The sequence below is a fragment of the Spermophilus citellus genome (assembly GCF_964194105.1).
Source record: "Spermophilus citellus genome assembly, chromosome: 2".
In the NCBI taxonomy this organism is placed as follows: domain Eukaryota; kingdom Metazoa; phylum Chordata; class Mammalia; order Rodentia; family Sciuridae; genus Spermophilus; species Spermophilus citellus.
In genome coordinates, this window is record NC_138183.1 from 212,667,994 (window position 1) to 212,687,001 (window position 19,008).

The window sequence follows — 19,008 nt, forward strand, 5'->3', positions numbered from 1 at the left end:
TCTGTACATCCACCCATCCACTCAATACAATTGTGCTGAGTAGTTTTCAATGCCATGAGGGAACTGGAAGTTCACAGATGAAAAAATATGGTTCCCATTTTCAGTAAACTTGGGCTTTGAGGGTAACCCAGGGCTTGTGTAACCAGTAGGCAGGTGCACTAAAATAATCATAAGAGTTTTATAATTTAATTGTATCATAGGAGTATTTTTCATGGGAAAATTCCGTACTTTGTTGGATTTCTAGACACTTATTTTACGGTTTAACCTTATTTTTATAGAATAAGAGAGTCAAAATATTTTCAGTTCATCAGATTTTCAGTTCTTTAGCTTCTAAATGTCTTAATCCTGTTTGGTTTGGCATCAGACACATTAAGGAATAATTCAAAAAACTGTGCTAAGCGGAAAAAAAGCCCCAACCTATTCTGGGTGCCCATGTAGAAGAGCTTCACGCCCCCATTGGTGCTCCTCGAAGACAGGAACTTATTCTTTCTTTCTTCGTCGTGGACCACTAAGCAGGAGAGGGCTTAAATGCCAGCTCCTCCAGACTATGAAAGGGAATAGGGATGGGGACATTAATCAGGACAGAGTTTAAATGCCAGCTCCTGCAGTCCAATTCCCGTCTAGCAGTCGCGGAGGAACTCAAGGATATTTTCTGTTTTCTATGAGGAAACAGAGTCCTCACAGAATGCGATAGAAATGACTTGCCCAAGAACACACAAACGGACAGTGACAAATATGTTCGTAGCCAACACCTATTCCATCCATAATCACTTTATAAACTTTGGCTGGGAGCTTTACATGCTTTTTCTCATTTAATTCTCCAGACAATTGCCTGAAGTAGGTACTCTCGTCTTCCCCATTTTACAGACATGGAAGACTTTCACAAGGACATCTGGCGTTAAGTAGCCCAGTCCAGGTTTGCTCTCCACAGACGGTAGTTGACGTTGGAGTAACTTACCGACTCCCGGGGCAGATGGCGCAGTCCAGAGCTAGCGAAAGGAGCCGGGAAGAGAGCGGAGGGGCGGGCCGGGGGCGGGGCCTTCGACTGGCGGTTCAGGGCTAGACTCCCGGGCTCCCACCGGGTGAGGGCTGGGATTGGCTCTCCGAGGCTGATTGACAGCGCCAGGCAGGAGCCTGGACCGCGGAGGCGGAGGCGGGGGCGCGAGCAGGAAGTAGGAGTGGAGGCGGCCTGGGGCGCACTGGCCGGCGGGCTACGGCCGCCACTTTGCCGGGGAGTCACCACGCTGCGGGTGCCTGAAGAGATGGAGGGGCCGGGGCTGGGCTCGCAGGTGAGTGTGGCCCTACTTGGCTGTCCGGTGGCGGTCCGGCTGCGGCTGAGAGGAGAGGGAGGCGTGGATGTGAGGCAGCTTGGTGAGGGGCCTCCCGGGGGTGGCCGGGCCTGGGATGGGGAGGCGGGAGCTTGGAAACGCCGAGAATGAGAATGATGCTGGGACTTCTCTCAGAGACGACAGGGGAAAGGTGGGGGCCCTAGCCGGCCCTCCCCACCTCCATCCCCGGGCCGTGGCGCCCCCTGGGACCGGTTCCCCTTGCCTGGCAGACCTGTGAGGCCTGGGACGGGGGTGGGGGTGGGGGGTGTCGTCCGGGGAGAGGTGTCAGGTGACAACACCTGAGTTGGATCTACCTGTCTTGACCTTGGCCCGGAGTCTGAAGGTAGTTTCTGTTCTTCAGCGCTGGCGCCCCGGCACCCGCCTTCGCCCATGTGCTTGCTTACTCCTTGAAAGCAGTAAGACTGTTTAGGCTGGAGGAAGGGAGATATGTGATGGCTATCTGCAAAATTCCAGACGACTCCCTTCTTTGCATGAGGTTCATATTACCAAAAGCCAGATGTAGTTCCAGAAAACGGAAGGGCCAGTAGAGGAAGTTACAGGAGGTAGTTAGCTCCAGGAGAACTAGAATTTCGACTTGCTTGCTTTGAGCCTTCCCCACCCATTAGATTACTGACTGGCATATTGTAGATGCTCACTTAATGTTTGTTGAATAAACGAAGGATTCCAAGATTCTGCCAGACAGTACTTATATAACAGATATTTTATATGCATTTTTCATTCCAGAATGGAAATATCCTTAGGAAGTTATCCCATTTACAGATGGAAAAAACAAAGCTGCCCCCAATGAGAGTTAGGTGGTAGATTTTTCAAGCAGTTTGAAATTATTGGATTAGTTGGTTGGTAAAAAAAAACCTCGTCCAATCCTGAGAGTGTTCTTCATGCTCTCCTTTCTTTTAACAGTCTGGTGTATGTTTAAGTGAAGAACATGTGTAGAAAAAATGTTAAGGTTCTTGCATTTTGAAAGAAGAAAAAATGCTTTTCAATCCACCTAGATTTTCCAAAAGCATGTAGAATCTGCACATGGAAACTGTCTCATTCTTTTTCTCATACAGCCTCAAAGAAAAGTTGGTAAGGAGTAACTATTAAGTCTTAAATACTGCCACTTATTTATAAAAGTCTTCAAGTGCTTAAAGTTCACTCCCTTCTCCTGAAGGGAAGATCACCCTGCCTCATTTCTGGGACATGGAGGGAAAGAATGATTTGGAGGTGGGAATTAGTGAGGAAAGATAGTGACATTCGTTGGTTGTTAATAATAATTGCTGTTGTCAGTTTTTTCAATTATAATGTAAAGGCCTTACCCATAAATGGTGCTTTACAGTTTGCAAACTACTTCCCCATTTTTAAACCTCACTACCATTCTGTGAGGTGGGAAGGGATGATTATCCTAATTTTAGAGTTAAGAACGGAGGCTCAAAAAATTGAAGTCACTTGCTACAAATCAAAAAGCAGCTAAGTGAGAGTTAAGACTTTGTTCATTCATTCATTCTATAAATGTGTTTTGAATTTCTGCTAAGAGTTAAGCACCATTCTAGGTGAACAAGACAAATAAAATCATTCCTACTGTGATTGAATTTGGTTCTCTTGAATTCAAGTTCATTGCTGCTGGGATTTTGCCAAAATTTGTGTATATAGTCTGGTCACCAGTTTCCTTTTTGACCTCCTCTTTTCCTATTTTCTTGCTCAATTAATGAACCCCAGCCACACTGCCTTAGGGCCTTTGTACTTACTATTTGCTCTGCCCTGATATGCTCTTTCCTTGTGTATCCACAAGGGTTATTGCTCCACTTCTTTCAGGTCTTGATACAAATGTCACCTCAATGTGACTTTTAATCATCATGTTTAAAATCCCAAGCCCTTTCCAACTTCACAACTACAAGCAGCACTCCCTGGCCTCCTTCATTGCTTTATATTTCTCCTTGGCATATAATATTTGGCATATTAATTGGTCCTTTCCAGTGGTCTATTTGCCCTCCACTAGATATAAATGCTACAAGGACAGTGATTTATATGCTCCCTGCATCTAGAACAAGATCTAGTACCAGTATTTAATGAATGATCTTGTGGAAACTTAATTCTGGTACTTTTGTTAAAAAATGTCATGAGAAATTTTAATGAATATCTGTCAGATCTCAATATCTTGCCCCCTCTGTTTTATTTGATAACCAGGCAGGATAGTGACCCTCATCCGAGTTTTGAGTGTGGTTTACACATGAGAAAGTATCCTTTTTTCTCTCTTGCTGTCCCATTCTCACTCTCACTCTCGCTCTTAGCCTAGATCTTGGTTTTCTCTTAATGTCAACTATTAACTCCAGCAGTACTTATTTACTCTTTAAAAACATAATTTGATTATGATATTTTTGTGCAGAAGATATTACATGATACCTTATAGCTTAAAGATGTAGTTACCCATTGTATAATCAACCACTTCAAAACAGTGGTGTAAAACAGCCATTGTCATGGTCATGAACTCTGTGCTTCAGGGATTCAGACAAGCTGGTATAGGGTTGGTGTGTTTCTTTTCCACTGTGTCAAAAGCCTCACCTGGAAACACTCTTAAACTGGAGGTGGGGCTGGTATCTTCTAGGGGTGTCTACACTCACAGGTCTGGCAATTGATGCTGACTTTTAGCAGGGACAGCTACATGTAGCCTGAGTCTCAGCACAGCATGGTAGCTGGTTCTAAAAAAAAAAGCATCTCAAGAGACAGGAAAAGGAAGCTGCCAGTTTCCAAGACTTGCTAATTGGCATAGCATCACTTCTGCAATATTTCATTACTGAAGCAGTCACAGAGCTTAGACTCAAGAGAAAGGAACCTAGACCCCTACCTCTTGAAGGAGAGTTTGAAGGAATTTGGGGATTGTGTTGTAAAAATCACCATGAAAGCTGCACACGGTGGTGCACTCCTGTGATTCCCAACAACTAGGGAGGCTGAGGCAGGAGGATCGCAAGTTCAAAGCCAGCCTCAGCAAAGTGAGGCACTAAGCAACCCAGTGAGACTCTGTCTCTAAATAAAATACAAAACAGGACTGGGGATGTGGCTCAGTGGTTAAATGCCACTGGGTTCAATTCCTGATACCATATTAAAAAAAAAATCACCATGGATATAGCCAAATGTCTCTTACATAATTTTCATATTCTCTTGTTTTATTCCCATCCCGTTCTGTAGAAGAGGCCTCTTTTTCGCTTGTTCTCACTCTCTTACTTTTTGTCTATATATTTTAATTAAAGCAACTGGAGAAACAAAACAAAACAAAATACTTGTATTATTTTGTATCTTGAGGCATTTATGAACTGAAATCCTCAGTGGACCAAAGGAGGTAAAAGGAAACAGAGTAATAGAATACTTGGAACTACATGGCTTTTCAGTATATTAGGTAGTTTAGAGGTTCTTAAATATGTTTAGGAGAAGTTTTAGGGTGTCAGTGGATATCTTGAAGTTATAACCAGCCACCATGCTGTACTGAGGCTCAGGCCATGTGTAGCTGTCCCTAAATTATATTAGTTTGTGTAGTTCTGAGTATTTCTCTGATTAGAGAGACCTTATTTATAATAACCTTTTCAAGGACTATGACATTAGGAAGATTTAGGAACCATTGACCTAGTCCTATCCTTGTAACTTTTCTGTAAAGTTGAGACTCCAAAATATTAGTTTATTTCTCAAAGATCCACAGCAGAATAGTAGCAGAATCTAGATATCAGGACTTCTGATTCAGTACTTTTTTTCATCACTATTCAGGTGATCCAGTCATGATAGTGATCTTGTTTGATTGGTTGCTGTCACCTGGAATCCAGCCATTCTTCAATCCAAGGGCTGAAAGTAGTCTATTTGACCGTGTTCTGAGGCTAGGGAAGAGAATATGGGCTCCTTGAAATCCAGGGTTCTCGTCATTTGTGATCATTGCCTGTGCCTAGAATAGTGCCTAACAAATAGTAGGCATTCAGCAATTATCCAGTGAATGAAGGAAGTGTGGCAGAAATTATGTCTTACTCATCTTGTGCAATTGGCACTCGGTGTTTTTATATTTCCCTGAATGAAGATTAATGAAATCTCTTGTGAACCTTCTTGCCATCATGAGCATTTGCTTAGACTCTTGTGTTACCTTAACATTGTAGGTGTCCATGTAGCAGTTAAGCTTCCGTATCCATAAGGGCAGTTTGCATGCAGCAAATTCTTCATCAGTGCACAAGTCAGTAGTGACAATTATAACAGCTTCTCTTATACTTTATAGGTATATTGATTTGCCCCTTCCATTTTGCAAATGTAGAAACTGGAACCAAAAATACCATAGAGGATTATCCACTACTATAGCCAACATGAGAGTATTAGGAGGCTTTAGTTAGTTGATACCTGTCTCATCAGCACAGTGAGGACAGATGAGGCTGAGAGAATACTGTAGAAGCAGGGATTCAGTCTCATTCCTGCCTTTTGAGACTATGGATTTTCTCTTTCTCTGCATGGCCTTATCCTCCTTTTTCTTAACTTGCCTTCAACTTCACGGAAAACAAAAATTTCTACTCCCCTCCTTTTGAACATGCAAACAGAAGCCAGTTGCCAAAATCATATTGTCTTGGGTCATGTTACAATCTTACAAAGGCAGTCCAAATAAGATTTTACTTCGATCTGAATTGAACTTACAATAAGATTGGACAATATATTTCTAAATTATGTTCATTAATTTTAATTAAATAACTTATTAATAAGTTATATGCTTATCATATGCTCATTGAAGCTTTGAATTAAAGTTAATAAATATAAATCTGCTTCAAATTAGCCTTTTTTGATAATTTTAGATTGTTTTGGAAGGGTACTTATTTGTTAGGTTGGATTAGATAATCTAGACACATGAAATTCTCATTATAGATACTACTTGTGATATGCTGAATGTCCCACTGTCAGCCCCTTTAACTTTACTCTGTCCTAGATTACCTTATAAACAGAATATAATGAGCCACCTGCTTCACACAGATCAGTGAGACTTCCAGCCAGTGTTAAAAACTAATAAAGCTTAGAAAACTCAAATTGTTTTTATTGTTTTCCCTTTTGTTTTTAAGATAAAAGTCATTTTTAACACTTTTTTTTTCTTTTTTTGGTAGTGCTGGTGATTAAATCCAGAGCTTTGTGCATGCTAGGCAAGCACTCTACCAACTAAGCTACATTCCCAGCCCAAAATAAAGGTCATTATGACAGAAATTTTAGCATTTTCACCCTTTACCTAATGGATCACTGCATATATTACCTTGAATACACTTGTCTACTTTGGAGACCATTGACTTCAAATAGAACAGGCTTTGATTTTATATAGTCATTTCTAGGTTTTACTTTGATCTTAATTGAATTTAGAAAATACACCATGATCTCTGATATAAGGGGGGGGGGTGACTCAAAGTGGGATAGGGAGGGAGAGCATGGGAAAAGATTATTTCTAGATAGGGAAGAGGGGTGGGTGGGAAAGGGAGGGGGAGGAGATTAGCAAGGATGGTAGAATGTGATAGTCATCATTATACAAAATACATGTATGAAGATTTGAATTTGGGGTCAACATATCTTGTATACAAACAGAGATATGAAAAATTGTATATATATATGTATGAAGAATTGTAATGCAAAGAAAAGAAAATGTATAATGGCATAATTTGGCGTGAAGATACTTTATATACAGTTACGAAAAATCGTGCTGTATATGGGTAATAATGAGTGTAATGCATTCCACTATTGTTATGTATTTAAAAATAAATAAAATTTAAGTATAAAATATTCATGTTAAAATTCAAAAAATAAAAAAAAAGAAAGAAAATACACCATGAACAGAAAATATAGACTGTTCCATACTTTCTTTGGGGGGGATGTATTGGGGATTGAACTCAGGGGCGCTCGACCACTGGACCACATCCCCACCCCTATTTTGTATTTTATTTAGAGACAGGGTCTCAGTGAGTTGCTTAGTTCCTTGCTTTTGCTTGAAGTTGGCTTTGAAATCACAATCCTCCTACCTCAGCCTCCCTAGCTGCTGGGATTACAGGCATGCTTCACAGGGCCCAGCCTGCTCCATACTTTCTTATCACCCTTTTTGGCATTTAAATTATAGATTGCCTTCTATGTTTTAACTTTATATTTTCCCCATTGGACCTGAGCTCCTAAAGGATAAACATTGTCTTCTGTGCTCCTAGCACAATTCTTTGAACATCATTAATACACAATAATTAATTGCTCTTAATTATAAATTATCTATACATTGAAACATGTAGTCCTCCTCAACTTTATGCATGAGAAATGAAACTGATATCTTTAACACCTCAAGGGATTATAGAATCAACATATTTGTACCTATGAAAGGAGTCAGTTTTCTATGATTTCAATCTGTACATAAGAAAAAAAGGATTTATCTTCCTGACTACAAATAGAAACAGATATTCACGATCTAGGAAAACAAGTAAACTATGAAAAGACAGTCCAAATATGAAGAGACATATACATAACAACAAAACAAAGCACTCAAATAGCAACTAGAAGTGTGCACATGAAAAACAGGATGCCATCTTTTATCCATCAGATTGACAAGATTGTAAAATGATTGATGATTGGGAAGGTTTGTAGGGAAAAGACCATTTAACATGTCTTACTATTAGTGGTATAGATTGGGGAGGGCATTTGGTCAATATCTAGTTTAAGTGCATTTTTTTTTAACTTAGTAGTCAGTCCTGCAGAAGTAGAATATGCTGGGTGTAAATTGTAGGATTATTTGTGGAACTGAAATCAAATTGCATCTCTTGCTAGGAAAATGGTTGAATAAATTATGCTAGATATGTACAATGTAATAATTTAACTATTACCCACCAGCAAGGCTGTACATGATGTACTGTAAGTGAGAACAGTAAGCTGAAGAATAATGTGTATCCTATCCTTTTCAAAATAAATATAAAAAGGAAATTATTTTAAAATGTGCAAATGCAATGTAATATCAGGTGTGCATGTGTGTGGGAGTTATATCTACATACAGTCCACAATTCATCTGTGAAAGAGCAAATATAAAGAAAATAAGGAAGTATACATCAGATTTAATAATGCTTATCTCTGGTGGCATAGCATGAGAAGGGAAAGAGTTCAGGTTATTGACCCTTTATTCACTTTTATATTATTAGAGTCTAAAATTAATATATATCATTTCATAATTTTAGAATTCCAGTAAAACAATTAAGTTTAATATAAAAAATTGATTTTTCTATCCTTGGCTATTTTTGTTCCTTTCTTACTCACTACACTAGAAATGCTGACTATAATTCAACCTTAAACCCTTTTCTTCTTCCATTTGAATGTGATTATAATAATTGTGATATGAAAAGAACCCCAAAGAAATGTTCTTAATTACCTTTAAATTAGCTACATGTTTATTTGTAGCTGTGTGTTTGATTATTTATCAGATAAATCAGAATTTACCTATTCAAGAGAGCATTGTAGTTCTGCTTCTAGGTAAGATGGAGTAAGCACACTCCACCCTGTCTCACTTACTGAAAGCTGCTATGAAGCCTGGACAGAATTCAGAGAGATGCTCTTTAAGGATTCTGTAAAGTAAATAGTAGCATTTAGATTGAAGAGGAAGATCAGAATTCAAAAACCACAGAACCAATTCACTTTTTTCTCTTGTTTGCCCCTAGTAGTATGGACTTGAGCCCTTGAAGTGAGCATCAGTGCAGACAGAATTCCATGAAAAGTCATCTAACTCTGCTTAAGGAGCAGAAAAGTGTCCAGGCAGTACAGGCACTGGAAACTCTGGGGGAGAACTTTCCTGGCTGAATAGAGGAATTGAGATCCCAAGGAAAGTAGTTCTTAGAAGTGACACCAGAAGCACAATTGAACAAATTGGTACATTGAATTTCATCAACATTTAAAACTTCTCTGTGAAAGACTTTTTTTTTTAACAAACTTTTGTTTAAACTTTATTCTGTTTATTTATTTTTATGTGGTGCTGAGGATCGAACCTAGTGCATCACACATGCTATGCAAGCACTCTACCACTGAGCCACAACCCCAGCCCAAAGAGACTTTTTTTTAAAAAAGGGAAAACTATAGACTAGGGGGAAGTATTTGCAGGTCACATATCTTGCAAAAGACTTATATCTAGAATGTAAAACATAAGGAACTCAGAACCTAATTGTAAGAAATCAAACAACTTTGTTTGAAAATGGGCAAAGACAGGCTGGGGTTGTGGCTCAGTAGTTGGCCACATTTGTAAATAGTACTTAGTTTTATATCCTATGTGGTTTTCTGTTTACTCATACTTTTAGTTTCTGAGAAAAGGTTGAAATCCCCAAATATGATTGTCAATCTTTCTGTTTATCTTTTTAGTTCCATCAGTGTTTGCTTCATGAATTTTAAAGTTCCTTTGAGTGTACATACATTTAATGTTATGTCTTCTTAATGAATCAAGTGCTTTAATATTATGAAATGTCCTTTAACTCAGGCAATATTTCTTATTGTGATACGGACTTTCTTGCCTCAGCTTGCTAAGTAACTGAGATACAAGTGTGTGTCACCATGCCTCACTTCAAAGAATATTTTGGTTAAATTTTCTAGGTTTACATTTTTCCCCCCAGCTCTTTAGTTGTGCCATTTTCTTCTGGCTTTGTCGTTTCTAATGATAAATCTGAGTTCATTTTTTTATTTCTTTGAATATAATACAACTTTTTTCTTCAGATCACTTTTAAGATTATCCCTTATCATTGGTTTTTAGTGATTTGGTTTTAATATGCTTTGGTATAGGATTTTTGGGCTACCCTGTTTTTTTCTTTCTATGCTTCATTTTGGATATTTTTTATCACAATGTTTTCAAATTTTAGTCATCTTCTGTACAATCTGCTAATATTGTCTGGTATAATTTTCATTTCAGAAGTTATTTTATATAACTTAGATTTTATATAACTTAGATGTTCCAACCAGATCTTTTCTTATATCTTAATTTTCTCTCTTCATTTGCTATTCTCCCTTAAATATTTGTGCATAGTTATAATAGCTGTTTAATGTTCTTTTTTTTCTTCACTAATTCTGTCATGGTTATAATTTCAAGGTCTGATTCTTCTGGTTATGAATCCCTATTTGTTTCCTGGCATGTTTAATGAGTTTTGACTGGATGATGGACATTGTGAATATATGTTGTTGAATCTTGGGCTTTGTTACCTTTCTTTAAAGAGCATTATATTACTGCTGCTCCTGCTCCTCAGTTTGAGTTCTTTGAAGCTTAATCTTAACTCTTACTAGAATACTCCTAGGATAACCTTACTTCAAGTACAGTTCAAACCTACTAGTAAGGTATAGTCCTCTGAGGCCTCCTAGAATAACCCAGATCATTAAAGACTTTCCATTTTGGCTGGTCAGAGTTGTACCATCTTCCTGCCATGTATACATTCTGGTAGTTCTTTTAATTTATAAATCCCCAATTTTTTGCCTCACTTTGTAGATTTTTTACTCTGTATATTACTGTCATATTTTAATACATTTTTTAGTTGTAGATGACACAATACCTTTATTTATTTTTATTTATTTATTTTATGTGGTGCTGAGGCAAGACACTCCACCACTGAGCCACAACCCCAGCCCTACTGTCATATTTTTGAAGCCCATTTTTTTCCACTTAGCTCATTTCCCTTGAAATCACTTCTATACTTTCGAATTTCTAATTTCTGTCTCAATTTAATGAGGCTGCTGAGCTCTAAAAGCGTTTTCCTTGGAGTGCCCACAGTTCTGAAATTGCTAGGACAATCAATGGTGAATCTCACCTTTTTTTTTTTTTTTTTTTTTCTTTTTTCTTAGGGGATCAAAGTCCTACTTTTCCTATTATCCAAAGTCTGAACAGTTTATTTCATATATTTTGCTAAGTTTTCTAGGTTGTTTTTTTTTTTTTCCTCCCCAGCAAGCAGCAAAAGGTTCATTTTGCTATTCTGGCTATACAGATTAGAACTAGTACAGTGTGTCTATATTTATCAGATTGGCAAAAATTACCACATTTGATGACACCAAGTATTGGTAAGGATTAGAGTCACAAAAATTCCCATATCCTGGACTCTTTTGAGAATTGTATATAGTGTGTGTGTGTGTGTGTGTGTGTGTGTGTGTGTATACACTCATATATTGTATTTATACACACATATGTATTTATATATAACTTATATGTGTGTTTTTATATATTTAAATTATATATGTATATATATATATGTGTGTGTGTGTGTCCAGAGATACATACAAGATGGCTCATAGCAGTATTGTTTATAATAACAAAAAATTGAGAATAATCCAGGTATCTAGCTATTTTTATCTATTAAAATACAAATTAATTGATTATGGTATGCTAACATTTTTGGAACATTATACAGTGATGAAAATGAACTAATTGTAGCTTTTCACAACAACATGAATGAAGTTTGTAAGTCTAATATTAAGTAAAATATTATAAAGAATACATATGATGCCATTATATAAAAATTAAAACCATACTTTCTAGGGTTGCATATTTAAAGGATAAAACTATAAAGAAAAACAAAACAAAAAGTAGTTCCTTTAGTGTAAGAATTTGAGCATAGCACTTGTTGGGGGCAGTCTTCCAGGTGCTAGCACCATTTTTCTTGAACCTTAGTGATAATTTCATAGGGTTCATTTTATATTTATTCTTTATGCTGTAGGAAAGAAGAAGTCCATTTGTATACATATATGTTTCATGTACTCTTTTATATTGATATATCAATATTTTAAGTTTAAAAACATAGTGAGGTTTTTTTTTTTTCCCCCTCTGAGGACAGTTTCCTTAAGGAAAGTCTGAAAACATATGTAGGTGGTGTCATTGGAATAGCTAGTAATTTCCCAAGGAAACTGTTTTGAAGATATCAATTTTGTTGTTTTATTTTGTTTTGTTCTTTTAATTGGCTTTTAATATTTTAGACCAGGTACCTGTTAATTTGCTTAATAATAATTCAAGAAAGTTGTGCCGTACCTCAAATTGTCATTTCTTTAGAAAAAGCAATATATTTATTGACATTGAATAACTTAAATCTGTTCCTTTTGGGAATTTCCATATTTTGTTAAATTAATTAGATTGATTGCAATTAATAAATGGTATGAAGTACCATGATGGAGTCACACTTTATAGTCTGAATTGTAAATGATAAGTACGTTTGATATATTTGTACTTTTAGAAAACCTTAAATATCTCTTCATCTGGAAGTATCCCACTCTCAAGTAAAACTAGGTCTGTTTCAGGGGGTGAAAGTGATTCAGTGAGCCTCATTTGTGATAATAATTTTCACCTCTCCTGTCTGCTTGTCCCCCCCAAATAGTTTAACAGAATTGTTGACTAATGTCAAAATTGCTGATCTAAATTGATTGTTTGCCCTAGAGGTAATAATGAACTCTAAAGGCAATGGTAATAAAAAGGAAAAACAAGACATTAACAATCTACAGAATAATTGTTCTTAAATTAGGATTTTGTGGGCTTTTTAAAGTAATATTAGAGCTCTTTTGGGTTTCTGCTAAGATCTAAGCTCTGTTTTTGATACACTCAAGCTTTTTGATAAATAAAGTTGCTGTTTGCTCCTGCTTCTAATATGTTATCTGAATGTAACATTTGCTGATTTAGTTGATGGGACTATCTTTTAACAATGACCCTTTTTACCCTCACAGAACTCTAGTCACTTCTATGTTAGATATCTATTGAAGCATAATAAATTACTACATTTTAGTGATTTAAGATAACATCTATTTATTATCTTTTAGTTTCTATTTGTCAGAATATTTGGGTCCTGTGCTCATGGTCTCACAAAGCCACAGTCAAGGCTGTGTCCCATTTTGGAGTTCAGGATCCTCATCTAAGGTCATGTGGGTTATTGGCAGAATTCAACTCTTTATAGATGTATGATCAAGGTCTCTTATTTTCTTGCTGGGTGTCAGCTAGGAATACCTTCGTTCCTATAGGCTACCTGTAGTTCCTTGCCATGCAACCCTCTCAGGTTCCCTCATATCACAGCAGTGTACTTTTCTAAAACCAACAGAAGGATTTTCTAAGACAGTCTTAGATAACACTGTGGGATTAATTATCCCATCACCTTTGCCATATTTCATTGGCTAGAAACAAGTCACACGTTGTACACGGGAAGGGATAATGCAGGAGCTTGATTCTTTGGTGAGTATCGTTATGAGTTTGTCTACTGCAACCTCCCAAAGTAGGGGCCTGCCAACATTCTTATGATGACATTAGCCATGATCCTTTACTCACAAGTAACAGGCCCATTTGTTCATTTTCATCTGACTTTTGTTTTATGAGAAAATATGTCATTTAGATTTTTCTATTATAGGTATCTTTTTTAGTGAACGAAATTAAGATAAAGAAAATATTCCCTAGGATATACATCTATGATTCAAAAAATTTCCAATTTATTAGTATAGATATTGTTGATAGCAAATCCTTCATTATGTAATTGAATATGACATTAATTCTTTTATATGCTTTGTCACATTGTTCTTACTCTTCAGTGCAGGAATCACAGCCATGGCCCCCACCCTCCAGGATTTGGTCGACATGGAATCTCTGCTCATGAAAACAAAGACCTTGCCAAAGCAAGAGATGTGCTTCCTCTTATAGAGGACTCTAGTAACTGTGACATTGTCAAAGCTACTCAGTAAGTCTTCCAAATCCTTTCTTTTATTCTTATATTGTGTTGAATTATAATAATGTATGTGCACTTTATGGGTTTACCTTCTTCACTTCCTACTGGGTAGGTCACTGGTACCAGCTCGAAGATAAATGTTTGTCATACCAGCTTCAGGACCCATAGTACCTTAGCTGTTTATGTACCAGACTGTCCCCTTAGGTCACTAGCAGAATTTATCTTGTCTTTGTAGCCCCAGGGCTTTTGCATGGTTCTGTCTCCTGTTACATGACTAATAAATGTTTGTTGAATGAATGATTTAGAATGACACTAAAACTGAAGTGAATATAATTTTAAAATGTACTATAGCCTAAATATAGATGGGATGGAAAATATCAGCTCACATATATATTTTTAACTTTTTAATATTTATATTTTTCCCTTTCCCTCTCACTCCTCCACCCCATCTAGAATTCATCTATTCCTCCCATGCCCCACTCCCTATCCCACTATGAGTCAGCCTCCTTATATCAGAGAAAACATTTGGCATTTGTTTTTCTGGGATTAGCTAATATCACTTAGCATTATCTTCTCCAACGCCTATATTTATGTATTTTTAATCTTCATTGAATATAGATGGGATGGAAAATACCTCACACATATATGGTGTTTATTTTTTCAATAAACACCTATTTATGTAGCATTTACATTATATTAGGTATTATAATTAATCTAGAGATGAAAAAACATGGCAGGATATGCATACTTACATATAAAAACTATTATTTTATATAAAGGACTTAAACATCAATGGATTTTGGTCTGAAAGGGATCCTGGAATCAATCCTCCGTGGATCCAGAGAGCAACTGTATTGTATTTCTGTGTTGTCATAAAAATGGTTTGAATAAAAAAAAGACATGGTAAAAGAAAGAAATTTTGATATTTGTTGATAATTTTAATTATAATCAATTATGCCTTTCTTTTTCTTATTTGAGATACGGGATTTTTGAACGCTGTAAAGAGTTGGTAGAAGCAGGATATGATGTCAGGCAACCAGACAAAGAAAATGTATCACTTCTTCATTGGGCTGCTATTAACAACAGGCTGGATCTTGTAAAGTAAGATGCGAGATATGTGTGGTTTTTGTGTACTTGTAATTCTAGACCTTTTCTTCATTTGTCTTTTTTTTTTTTTTTAAGACCAAGTATGAGTGTTGAGCCATCTGTAATCTTCAATTATAAATAAACACCTGAAACTTTGTGCCACACACTTCAGTTCATTATAGGGTTGAAGTGGAACTTAGAGATCATCCAATCCGGTACCCTCATGGGTCCAGAAAGGAAAGTAGAGAAAGCTAAGGAGGCTCATCAAAAAGCTAAAGGTTCCAGTGGCTGGGGAGGTTGAATCAGAAGTTTAAAGCCAGCCTCAGCAAAAGCAAGGCACTAAGCAACTCAACGAGACCCTGTCTCTAAATAAAATAACAAAACAGGTCTGGGGATGTTGCTCAGTGGTGGAGTGCTCTGGAATTCAATCCCTGGTACCAAAAGTTAAAAGTAAAAAAAAAAAAAAAAAAAAAAAGAGAGAGAGAGAGAAAGCTTAGGAAGTAAAAGCGAACATTTTTGAAAATGGAAAAGTATAACATAAGGATAAAAGAAAGTTTCATCTAGTTTAGAAGACACATTGACTTATTTTATATTGTAATGTCAGGAGGAATAGATAGATAGGAAATTAAACCTTTTTAAAATTTAAATATGGGATAATTTTAGGTGAGCATGTATCAGATTATATAAAATTTATCCCCTTCATAAAGCCCTACTACCTACCCTTTGTTTTTTGTTGTTTCAACTTTACAGTTTTCTTAACACATACTCACAGGCATATTCCTGGTATATTGTTTAGATAACATGAAGAGAGCAATTGTACTATATTTCTGTGTTGTCAGAAAGATGGTTTGAAAAAACAAAAGACATGGTAAAAGTACAAAGCACAACTTTGAAGTAATGACTTAATTGTTTTAAACCATAGAAGAAAATCACTCTCATTGCATTAGAGGTTTGTTTGCTTTATACAGTGCATCATATCTACGTTCCCCAAATAGAGTGTAAAACATATAAAATGTCTAATTTTTCTGAAAGGATTTTAAATTAATTTTTTTTACTACGTTTAGAATATTTCCACCTGGTAATTCTAATTTTGAACTGTTAAAATTGACCTACTTTTACCTTTCTCTGAGTTAAATAGAGTATATACTGTTCCCAAAACTTTTAAATGTGAACTGAAGAGTACTGTGGTAGTTTTAATCTGCAAAGAATAGTTATCATGTGTTTGGTATGTGAGTTATAAAAGAATACTAGTTACATCAGCAATGATTACTGATGTGAAGCTGAGAATATTTCACCATGGATTTGTATGATGCTGTCTTTTAAATTTTTGAGACTTCTGTAGATTTGAGTTCTTTAGAGAGGGTTGTTATTATAATTTCTGTTTACTAATACATTTTCTCTAAGGAAAAAAATTATGTTTTCTGTCCCAATATGAATTTTAAGTTTCAAAACATATTTTCATTTGTGTCTGTTTTTAACAGGTTTTATATTTCAAAAGGTGCTGTTGTAGATCAGTTGGGTGGAGATTTAAATTCAACTCCTCTTCACTGGGCCATTCGGTGAGTTGTTTTTTTTTTTTAATCCTGAAACTAAATAGTCATCTGTGACTGGTAGCCACCATACTGTAAATCACAGATACAGGCAATTCAAAGGATTTTCTTTTTCCCCTTTGCTTAAAAAGAAATTACAGGGAGTTTCCAGAAAGGATAATTTTGGTGTTTAATTCAGGGCTCGATTATGATTATCAAACACAAATATGAGTGTTATACTTTATTTTTTTTAAATAGAACAAACATCTTTTATATTTTAGTCACCCTGAATAAAAGCAATAGTTCAGTGAACTGCAAACACAGTCATTTCAGTATTCAGTTTTATAACAGATGTCCATTTGGTAACTTATAGTTGTAATTTTATTTTAAAAAGATAAATTCCCTCTCAATATAAAGAGAGGGAATTCTCTCTTTTAGTATCAAATGTGTCGATTCAGGACAAGAAATTTTGAGTGGGTCAACTTATTAGAACATTTCTATTGACCTGTCAAAATTCCTTTTTTCTCTGGTATATATTGGCCTTCTGAAACTGAAGGAATAAATCTGAATACTTGACAGCTTCCACTTTTATTTTATTTCTTCTCTGCTGGGAAGTTGACAAGAACCTGAAACTAAAGTGAGTAATTGTTTTTGTAAGGCAAGGAGTTGAATCTTTTCTCCATAGACTGAGTACTGAAGAACCTGATGGTAATATTATCACAGTGTATCCACAGTCTCTGAATATTATACTTCCATATATCTGGCACATGATTTTTTGCTTTTAAAACAGCAACAGTGAAGTGTAAGGGCTTTTAAGGTTTTCTTTATTAGTATTAGTCATGTAAAATTATTATTTACACATGATTGTAACCTAAGGCTTAAGTTAGATTGGGAGGCTGTCAGGTTTATCACTTGCCCTTAGGAAGGAATATCCTTATAGTTTTAAGTTTGGGGCATCCAAATAAAAGACATTTGTACAATCTAGAGTGTTTTAAAAATCTCTTAGGAAATGTTCTTTATATCTAACCATTATGTCTAAGTGATATTAGTTTCTTCCTGAATTTTTGTTGTGACTGAATTCTTTTTCAACAGAATAAAACATAATTTTTTTATCTTATATTTATAGACAAGGGCATTTACCCATGGTCATATTATTACTCCAGCATGGTGCAGATCCTAGTCTCATTGATGGAGAGGGATTCAGCAGCATTCACTTAGCAGTATTATTTCAGCACATGCCTATTATAGCATATCTCATCTCAAAGGGACAGGTATGTTTTTAAATGGATCTCATACTACAGCTATTATAATCTGAAGAGATTATTAGTCATAGTCTGTTCTCATTTTTAAAGCAGAAGTTATTAGATATACTGATATTCAAAGATTAGACTTGGTAAGTCTAACTATCGTGTACTGAGTTTTCAGCTTCATAGAAGGGTAAAGATCATATAATAGATAATTCTGAAACTTGTAAACCTGTAATAGTTTTTCTTATGAGCCCAGTAATTTGCAGAGTTTTTCAACATGGCTTTAAAGCCTATATTTTGTTTCTGGTTGAATGTGGAAATGGATCACTAAATTAACCCATCATTTGCTTTCATTATTTGAGCCCAAATGGTAGCCAATTTGATTGTATGCCTCTTATTGTTCTCTAAAGTAATTCCATGAAAAATGATTCGCCTTAAGAGACAGAGGTTAAATTATAGGTTATTGGCAGTGGAGAGTTTCACTGTCAGCTGTACTTGCCTAGAATGTGCCTTTCTGGAAGCAAAGTAGTTTATGTATTAGCATTCTTGCCTGAAATAGGCAGGAAAACATGTTTGCACAAATGCTGTTGGAGCAATTGTGTTCCCTTTAAATAAGTACTTTCTTTCAGACTTAGCCAACTGAAGTAGAATAATTATAACAGTCTGATAACCGTCTGAGTTTCATTTTGAAAAGACATATGAGGAGGAGTCTTTACTGCTTCTCTTCCAGCTCCTTCCCAAGTTCTGTTCCCGAAAACCTCTAAGAAACTTCAGTAACTCAAATTCTTTTTTTGGTTTAGTTGGAACCATTATTGTACACCTCATACATGGACCTGTTTTACAAAAAGAAGTTATTCTCATGGGGATATGATTTCTTTCTTCTCTCTTTAAAATAATAAAAAGAATTTTTCCTGTTACACTGTTTGAAACTTAAAATAAGTCAAATAATACAAATGGCCTTAGAAGATAGGTTGTGCACTATTTCTGGGAGCATTCAAATAGAGACTGGATAACTTTGCTTAAGAAATGATAGTATGTATTCATATGTCAATTAAGATCTAAATTCGTTGACTTCCAGGGCATGTACATTTATTATATTTGATGATGGTTATCAACATTTTGCTTTTTTTCCCTAGCTATCGTATAATGC

General features: G+C 35.9%; 1 protein-coding gene across 2 annotated transcripts in view; it reads left to right on the top strand.

Moving 5' to 3' along the window:
- Positions 1–1,116: 1,116 nt before the first annotated feature.
- The window catches only part of ZDHHC13 (zDHHC palmitoyltransferase 13), a 56,527-nt gene continuing 38,635 nt past the window's right edge, over positions 1,117–19,008 (top strand). The window contains exons 1-5 of one of the 2 annotated variants that reach the window (XM_081279411.1): positions 1,117–1,289; positions 13,863–14,008; positions 14,975–15,097; positions 16,564–16,641; positions 17,738–17,882. In XM_081279411.1, coding sequence (XP_081135537.1) covers positions 1,263–1,289; positions 13,863–14,008; positions 14,975–15,097; positions 16,564–16,641; positions 17,738–17,882 — 519 coding nt within the window. In that variant the 5' untranslated portion in view covers positions 1,117–1,262. The remainder of the gene's footprint in view (positions 1,290–13,862; positions 14,009–14,974; positions 15,098–16,563; positions 16,642–17,737; positions 17,883–19,008) is intronic. The other variant, XM_081279412.1, reaches the window with a different exon arrangement.